This window comes from Hippoglossus stenolepis, chromosome 18, assembly GCF_022539355.2.
Source record: "Hippoglossus stenolepis isolate QCI-W04-F060 chromosome 18, HSTE1.2, whole genome shotgun sequence".
NCBI classification, from domain to species: Eukaryota; Metazoa; Chordata; class Actinopteri; order Pleuronectiformes; family Pleuronectidae; genus Hippoglossus; species Hippoglossus stenolepis.
The window spans coordinates 11664573-11674138 of NC_061500.1; the positions used below are offsets into that span (position 1 = coordinate 11664573).

Consider the following 9566-nt stretch of genomic DNA (forward strand, 5'->3'; position numbering starts at 1 on the left):
CTTTCTGCTCTTTTTTCATTAAGATTTGATAATTTGTGTTTGTTTTTAAATAGTTTTCTTTGGTCAATGAATGAAATAAACTTATATATCTGCAGTTCAACCTAATATCAGTAGTCATGTCAACAACTTTTATTTGATTTCACCGTAGTCTGCAAAGATGTTTCTGGGAAGGTGTGATCAGTGTTGACAAGTAGGCTGATCAATTATCAATCATCAGTATGGTCTGAAGTCTGGCAATCATATTTTGTTCTGTGGTTTTATTTGTAATAGGCTTTCCACCACAATAAAATATATATATTTGTATTTATTCGTTTATAATTTCACTTGTCATTTGCTATTACTGATTAGTTTTGTTTGGTGGTACAGTGGTATCAGTTTTAATATTAGAAAGTCCTCCCTGTGTCTCCATATAACAGGAAATATGATCAGGTCTGTTTAAGCACCTTGGAGAACTCCGCTGTGCAGCAGAATGCACCGCAGATGGTGAATCGGGACCGTGCGTAAACTACGTAACATGCGCACGGAGCGTCCAAACGCCACAGTGGCTGCGCTGCTTTGTCTTCGCCCTTCCTGGTTCTGGTTCTGATTGTTTACTTCTTCACCCGCATCGCTTTATGCTTCCATCACCTCTCCTCCTCTCCGCCGGGATATCGGGGGTGTTATGGAGGCTGCAGGGGACATTTAGAGTCATGTTGTGCGCTTCGTAGCTCCTCATCCTTCTTCCCCTGGTAAGATGACAACACCGCGTCGTGCGTATCCCTTGCACCTTTTTCTAGCCCGAGCTTGTTTTCCACAGATGAACGTGCAGTGATGTACCAATTTTGTATGTAGCTGTGCAGCGCTGGGGCGATACAAGACTCGCATGTTGTTATTTCATCTCCATGCTGCAGATCGGGTTTCAGTGGACTGGCCGAGCTAAATGCCACTCACTGCACTCCCCCCTGCCTCCATGGTATAAACAGCATGGCCAGCGCACATTCCGGTGGCTCTAAATATATCTATTAAGGCCAGAGGAGGTGGGGGTGCTGGGAGGTTTATCCTGGGACATTTCCCCGGCGTGGTCGACCCGCACCCACTTGAATTATCTTCCGGAGATTGACAATCGGCTGTTGCATCCACAGAGGCGAACTTGGCCCCATCCAGACATGCCCTCCACTTACAATGTGAGGTCCAGGGCGCGGGAGAGAAACAACATCCTGAGCAGACCTGAGTTCATGTCCTTGAACCAGCAGCTTCCCCGCGGCCCCGGCCCCTCTGAGAGCCGAGGCAGCGCCCGGCGACAGGGCCAAAACAAGCCGCAAGCAAGCCAGCCGAGCGAGGAACCTACCGACAGTGGCAGCAAGTTGCCGGAGGAGGACTGCATGCAGCTGAACCCTTCATTCAAGGGAATCGCCATCAACTCCCTCCTCGCCATTGATATCTGTCTGTCCAAGCGCATGGGGGTGTGCGCCTACACGTCGTCCTCGTGGGGAGGCTGCCGCTCCATGGTCACCCTCTTAGCGCTCACTGGGCACGGCATCACGTGGATCATTGGCACTATCGTGTGTCTCACACGGAGTAACACTCTGGCTGGACAAGAGGTCCTGGTCAACCTGCTGCTTGGTAAATGCCACATCACACTCAGCCAGTCACTGACCTGTCAAAAACACGCAAATACATCTTCCATTCGATGCTCCTCCTGCGCCATGACAATGTGGAAAAGTTTACACCAAGAGTCAGCTCATTTTGAAAGACCTGCATAGCATATGGATGTGAGCCATAAGTGGCCCACTTGTAAAATTGCTACTCTGGCCTAAATATCGCATGCTATGCCAAGCTTTGCTATGTGGGACAGTGTTCTTGTTAATTTTATCCACTTTTGTTCTCACCTGGAGAAACAGTCAGCTGTTCCAGGCAATGAATAATGCTTTGGACATACAGTCACATGTCCAAAGAACACATTAGTTTAAACACAGGGGTTTAAGCAACGTCTAAATGTTCTCAACATGCAGCAGTGTGCACAACACTTTCTGCCAAGGTATATTTTAATAAGGGCTTATAAATTATAATGAATTATTGTATTTTTGCTTTACAGATCAGAGGATGACTGTGATCTTTACATGCTCTACAAGTCATTAATAAATGATTTATTAACTATTTATTAACCTAAAGATTATAAACCCATCATATGACCTGTTAAGTGTGGTTCATTATTTAATTAGTTCTCACTAACGCACTTTCTGATACAAAGCAGCCCTGTTAATATTTAAGTTTTGTGCAGTAAAGTCAGCATTGTGAAGTAAAGAAAGGAGATTTGTATCTCACAGCTTTTCTGTCTATTACAGTTATATTTTTACAAATAACCCATGAGGTCTAATACATACAGTATAGCCCCACAATAAATACATTTAATTATCACTCAACCTTTTGTACTCAGAGTCCTGCATGTAGTAATATAACACAATGTGATGCAGCCACACACAAACAACTCTTTTATAGTGACCAAAAAAATCCCAAAGGCCCATTTTAATTGAGTTGAACCACTCTATGGCTCATGATATTATGTTGTGCTACAAAGTTTCAACTGCAAAACAAGATGCACATTGATCAGCTCCCATTCATTCTGAAGCGAATGGATTCGCCAACATTTCAAGGTCCCCAAAATATGCTCAGACATGAAGCTTGTAAACAGATTTTATTTGATAAGGGTTTTTTTTCCCATGGGCCCATACATAACAAGCTCTTTGTTGTTGTTGATCTGTTAGTGCATTGTTTTTCTCTGCCTGTGCTCCATTTTTAATTCAGCATATACTACAAGGAGCATATGACACAAAATAAAATTTGTCAGAATGATTGGGGCAGCTGTGTGTGTGTATGTGCATGCATTTGTGTGTGTGCATGTGTGGCTGCATACTCACACACACACATGCGCAGTCTGGAACCAAACCCAGATTATTGACCAAAAAGCAGTACAAATCCTCTGGCTGTAGCCACTCTGAGCTCTGATTGGAAGCTAGTAAATCTCTGGATTTAGGACACAGTTGTATTGTGTTTGGGACATTGTTTAATCTCAACTGCTTGTTCATTATTTGTTGGTCCTGCGTAATGTCAAGCGTGTCAAGGTCTGTCGGGGAACAAATCTGCCAACATATTGAACAGTGTTTTGGGAATTTGAATTTAATGCTGATTGACACTTCTGATTTGTTTTTCATTGGGAAAGGATAAGCAACCATGACTGGTCAGTCTGGAATGATTCAGTCTGCTGTTAAGATTTCCTGAACTGTGCAGTGCTGAAGTACTTCCTATATAGTGTTTGAGCTCAACACGTCAGATGCACGGCACATGCAGACCTTGACTGCAGAGGCTGTTCCCACCCTTATCAACTATAGTGTAGTGCAGCTTTAGTGTTTTCTGTTTTCTTCATTCGTGCGACTAAGTTACTCCGGTGACCTAATTACTCTAATTTTTCAAAGAGTCAGGGTTAACTTAAAATAATGCAACTCCATTCAAAGTGTAGTAGAGATTTAATCAATTCCTGTGGTTGTTTCAGGCATTGAAAAAGATCTTGAAAGTCAAGAATCTGTTTGCATGACTAATCAATCAACCTATGTCTGAAGGAGGCCCCTAGAGACAATTAATATATCAGCAGGATGGTCTGTAAGGATTCTCAGAATCATAATTTTCTGTGTAAACCCTGAACCGGACAGGCAATCTGTTTCTGGTGTCCGATCCCGACCCAAGCGCGATATCGTTAATGGATGATACACTGAGTTTGTTACTCTGCCCCTGTATTGTTTTTGTCCACTCTTGCTGCTCTTCATTTTACTTAATGAAAAAGCGCCACAACTTCAGTGTTTGCTCCCTTCCCACCACCAAATGGCAAACACTTAAAATTAGCATCTCATTGTTGAACATAGTAGAGTTGAGGAGCCAGATATGTTGGTCAACTCACACCTTGTAATTGCCATTGCCACCAGGTAGGGTGCAGCCCCCTTGGTATGGGTAGACCAAGCTTGTTCCAGAGGAATTGATTGTTGGAGACTTAACTAAAAACGAATTAGAACAGTGGCAAAAGTAGTAAGGGTAAGAGTTGGACTGCCAACCTTCCTTCCAATTATGGCCACTCTAAAAATTACCGTTTTCAGGTGTATCAGTGATGTGAGGCTATAGCTGTGTCTCAATTCACGGGCTGCATCTTTCGGGGATGTGGTCTACCCAGCCCACGTACGAGGCAGTCTTCTTAAGATGTGTAGACTGTGAAGGCAGAACTGAAATGAGATGATCTGGTCTCCAGAGGCTTTCCGTGATCGGTGTCACCAGCTCACCCTTATTGCTGTTTCCTAGCAACGGACCTCAAGTTTTAATGACCCTAGGTATTTTAACATGTGTACTGTTAGCTGTTTGTATTGGACATCTCGTCGCTTGCTGGCGACATTACCTCTATAACCGAAAACCGGTTCGTCACAGAAGCACAGGGAATCTTGGGATAGGTTGGGCCTGGAAGAATCCACCTGTGGGAGCATTTGTTTCTTTGGGATGGAAGGATGCATTTGTCGGCCGCATTTGAAGGAGGCTTCAATTGTCCATTCCAGTCGCATCGCTGTGACGCAATCGTTGTTTATATGCAGCCTCTGAAGGATGCAGTCCTTTAATTGAGACACAGCATTCGTCAGTAGCTCATCCTCATTAGAGTATATAGCAACACTCAGTGACAGATTCTTGCTGCAGTGGGAAAGAAGAAACTCTGATCCAGCAAAAACTAAGCACTGTACTACCGCTGTACTCCATCTTAACTTATGAGAAAACCATAGGCATTGTGGGATTTTCCCTCAATGCAAGTTGATCTGTGGCAGCCAGCTATCTGTCTACACCTGTTCCACTTGTTAGAGGTGGAGTTTCCGTTCCCAATTTAGCAGGTTCCCGTTGATCAGTCAATCTGAGTTCAGCACCCAGGAGGTGACTCACTGCTGGAGAGCGTTTGGCTGCTTTTTAAAATCTAACACTGTTGTTTGTGTGTGATCAATAACTGTGTGTTGATTGACGGGGGGGGCTGACTTCAAACGTGTTATCACGCTGGGCGGACTGCAGCCGTGCTGTCTGTGTCCGGATGATGTTTCACAGCACAGGATTCTTTTTTTTAAACAGCTGCAAAAAGTAATTCCAGTATTTTTGCACAATTACCTCCACATTCTTGAAGACGCTGGTCATTTGATGTGTTGACACTGCCAAACAAACTGAATCATCGCTGCTGCTGTAGTCAGCTGAAGGGCACCACAAACAGGCTCGCAGATGATAATACGATGTGTCATCGCTCACCTTCTGCCTCCCCTCAGTGCTTTTGAGATGTTTACTGCCACAGGGCACTGTGGGGCTGCGCCAGCATCATTGCCTGTCTGTTTTTTAAATTTTTACAGAACCTGCTCACCTCGACTTTGTTCCCTCGTCTCTTCCTTTCGTAAAAAGACAGCACCTTACCACCAGCCTGTCTTTAAGGAGCTGGAACGGAAGTTAAAATAATGGCCCCATTGGGACGGTGCGTGGGCGAGTGGAATAAGAAGTGGGGCAGCGTAACCAATGTGTCAGACAACTGACAGTTATTTAGTGCAGGGTCGGTCAAGTGTGTGCGAGCGCCTGTGTGTGTGTGAGAGAAGATGGCAGACAAAGATGGCGATGGGTAGGATATTTTTGGGAGGGGTATGGTTCTATAAAAGGCATCTGCAAATGACTGGTATGTCGACTCTGAGCAAATGCTACTTAGAGTTATTCTTGTTCACCACTGTATCTATTTACATATTAGAACTAGTGGACTCACTGCATTATATAAGAAGCCCTGGTCAAACCCGGCTGTTCCACTGTGACAGTTTGTTACTCTTATCTTGTTCATCTCCTGTATTTTGCTCTTATCACTTTTGTTCTGTTCAGTATCGTTTACATATTCAACAAAAATGAAAAAAGGTGCTTTGAGCTTAGTGGTAACAACAGATGTTAACTTTGGTGGGTGCACCAAGTATCAGGAACGTCCACCCATTAGTTGTTGGGACATTTCACTCAAAACTACAAGTGTGCGCTAAATGATTAGGATTTAATACAAAAAAATGGAAACGCTGATAAAATATGATGCATTTTATTCTTTAAACTAGTGGTTCCCACTTTTTTTCAAGTGTCCGCTTGGGGTCCATTGTCACGAAGTCTTTTTATGTTGTTGTATTTTTACTTCAACGAAAGTATCTTAATACCTCTTCGATCAATACTACAAATTGTTAGATTCATAATATAACTAATTTTCTAACTCTCTCTGTGACAGCCCTCATCCTTGATGTCATGACGGTGGCCGGAGTCCAGAGACTGGTGAAGCGCAGGGGTCCCTGGGAGATGACGCCGGGCTTAATGGACTGCATCGCCATGGACCTCTACTCCTTCCCGGCGGCTCACGCCAGCCGAGCCGCTATGGTCTCCAAGTTTTTGCTGTCCCACCTGGTGCTGGCTGTGCCGCTTCGCATCCTGCTGGTGCTGTGGGCCTTCCTGGTGGGCATTTCGCGGGTGCTGCTGGGGAAGCACCACCTCACCGACATGGTGTGCGGCTTTGCGCTGGGCCTGCTCCACTTCAGCCTGATGGAGTCGGTGTGGCTGTCATCCAGCACCTGCCAGACTCTCATTTCAATAAGCACATTCAGCTGGAGCCCTTTGTTCTGAGCTCCTGATAAAAAGCTATGCTTGCACGCTAGGCATATTTGATACACTAACCCTGCTATATAAAGGACTTCGAAAGGTTTTCTAAGTTATTTTTCTAAGGGTCTGAAGTTGCAGGCTGTGAATCGGGAAGCACTAATATCTGGATGCACATGCTGGCTTGCATGTAATGCTTCACAAACCATAGTATCTCCAGTCAGGCCTCTACTGCTTCTTCATAGTAAAGGGAAAAATAAGACGACTGCAAACTGACAATAATTTGGTAAAGATTAACACGAAGTTTTAAGAATTTTTCCTCTATTTAAATCTTTGATTCTCATACAGTATGAAAGCTGGTACTGTTCATGTATAACTGAACCTCTTTTGACTCGGCTCTGTTTTAAATGGTTGTGCCTCCTTCTCTTCACAATCTTACTTCTCTTTTCTTCCGCTCTGTAACCTCTTCCTCTTTTCTCTAAGTATCAAGGGTTCTGTGCTTTCATTTTAGGTTAGTGAAATACTCGCACCATGTTAAACCCTGAATAGAGTTCGGTGTAGGGCTGTAATATTGGATCTGACAGTACAATACATGAAGTGACTGTTGTTGGATATTCCATATTGTTTCTAATTGGCATGACTTAAGATATTTGTGTATTTCTGATGGGATTCTGAACTTTTTACTGTATGTTCATCAAATATGAAGTTATTTTTTGCGTAAAACTAATTTCACATAATTATTTTTTTTTTACTGGGTCAAATATTTCCTTCATAGCCATTTACAGTGTTCTTTAATGAGTTAAAAAATATATATTTTCATTGCAGTCTGCACGTCAGCCTAACAGATGTTTTTGGTTTGACAGAGACCATGTAAGTGATTCTATGCCCCAATAAACAACTTAAGCGTGAACACTGTGTGCACGGATGCAAAGCATCTGTGTGAAGAGCAGTTTTTAAGAGATGTTGCCATTATTTTCTAAATGTGTTTTTATAGACACTTGAAAGACACCAGATTTTTGTCTTTGTTATTCTCCGAGTATTTCAGTGCAGTGGTTTGGTGTGTAAATACTGTACATTAGTTCAGTTTGTTCTGCACAGCGATCTTTATTTCATGTTTTGAATTAGTTTCTTTTCCATCTTATTAATAAAATGAGGTGGACTGTCAGTCACATGGCGACGCATTATATTTAATACTGAAAAATTTGGAATGCCGGTAAACTGTTAAACCTCACATGGTGCAACACAACTCTTCCTTCCAGTTATTTTGAATGTTGAGTCCTATAAATAATAAAAATGTAGAAATAATTGCATTCTGATGATGTCATGGGATCAGAATACAAGATAAGATAGATTTACACTGTGAGCAGAGTATATACAGTGGATTGCTCGTGAGCCATTGAATTGCACAGAAATGAGAACTTGCGACATGGAGACTCAGTGGTTCGTTACCAACAGATATAGTTTCAGTTTAGGCCTCACGGTTGCCTGGTAACTGAGCTACTTTGACTCTTAAGACGAAGTCACTAAGTGATAGAGATTTGATCCCGGCAGCACACAGCTCATGTATTTTATTGCAACAGTATTTTGCAATGGGCTCTCAGACTTGTTGACTCCAATATGATTCATTATCATTGAAGCTGTGTCTCTGCACAGCCTCTGCTTTCCTGTCACACTACTCTGACCACAGGCAATCTGACGGGAAACAGCACCTGTGCATTGGTGTGTGTGTGTGTGTCTCTCTGTGTGTGTGTTTGTGTCCTGAAAATCATCTCTAGCTGAGAGTCGGACGGTAAGAATTTCAATATCTTTCGCTGAATTTTCAACAGTCAGACATTTCTTATGCGTTCCCTGGCTATGCACAGTTAATGACCAGAATACATTGTAGCAAATATCTAAGGAACATTTCCAGACAGTTCCTCTGTCGCCTGAAGAGGAAGCCTTTACTTTTTGCATGTGGAGATACACACTTGACAAACTTTATCCTGGACAGCCAACACCATCAACATCAAGGACTATGCCATTGTACTTTATATTTAAGGACTTTTCCCTCTGGTTTCTCAAGATGAAATAAAACTTGATTACTCCTCACTCTGTGTTTTCATCATGACCGAGTCACAGGTTCTTACAGGATGATTTGTCTCCGATAGCAGAACACCAGAGGCATCACAGTGTGTTACAAGCTCCAGGTTTGTTTGACTCTTGCGCCACAACCAAGGCCCTCGGCAGCCGCTGCAAAACATGTCCCCAAAATATCCCTGTGAGTAAGTGCTGATAGTGCTCGCAGGCCTGTTTCCTCATGCACTGAGGCAAGAGACACCACGCTTCCCTCTGTTGTGTCCCTATGCTCCATTTGTGCCACTCTCTAAGTTACATATAAAATATACAAGAGGTAACATTAGACATCACAACTTTACAGGTGCCACTGAGCTCCCGTCTGTGCTGTTGGTGTGTGAGCTCTGTTCATGTTACACTGCCCAATGCCTTTATCAGGGGGAAACAATGTTGAAAATGTCAGTCAGGCTCATGAAAGCTTGTGCACTACTAGATAGCTGCATAACAATGACATAAAATTAAACAAATTAATGTCACTAACTTAACATAATCATACATGTTTCGTCTTCTTTTTATAATCCTTCATGCAATGAAATGCAATCTGTTAATCGCAAATGTGACTGTTTTTCTTACACTTTTTAAAATATTTGCACAAAAAATGAATGGCTGTCTGTGATTTATAAGATTAAAAAAAAAGACATGCACCAGTAGCCTGTGTTGGTTCACTGAAGTACAGAAACCATTGGAGAGGATGGAAGAACGGTTGAAGAAGAGTGAGACGAGGGCTCCCTCTAGAGGAGTTTGCTCGACTACGCCCCGGGACTCAAGAAACAAGGCTTGGCTGAAATCATCATGAAATCTGGCAATGT

At 42.9% G+C, this 9566-nt stretch overlaps 1 protein-coding gene across 1 annotated transcript; it reads left to right on the forward strand.

The window, feature by feature from the left end:
* Positions 1–754: 754 nt before the first annotated feature.
* Positions 755–7810, forward strand: LOC118097998 (inactive phospholipid phosphatase 7). The gene is made up of 2 exons (XM_035141359.2): positions 755–1602; positions 6284–7810. The coding sequence occupies exons 1-2, from the start codon at positions 1146–1148 to the stop codon at positions 6670–6672; spliced, it is 846 nt and encodes a 281-aa protein (XP_034997250.1). The 5' UTR covers positions 755–1145; the 3' UTR covers positions 6673–7810.
* Positions 7811–9566: the final 1756 nt, after the last annotated feature.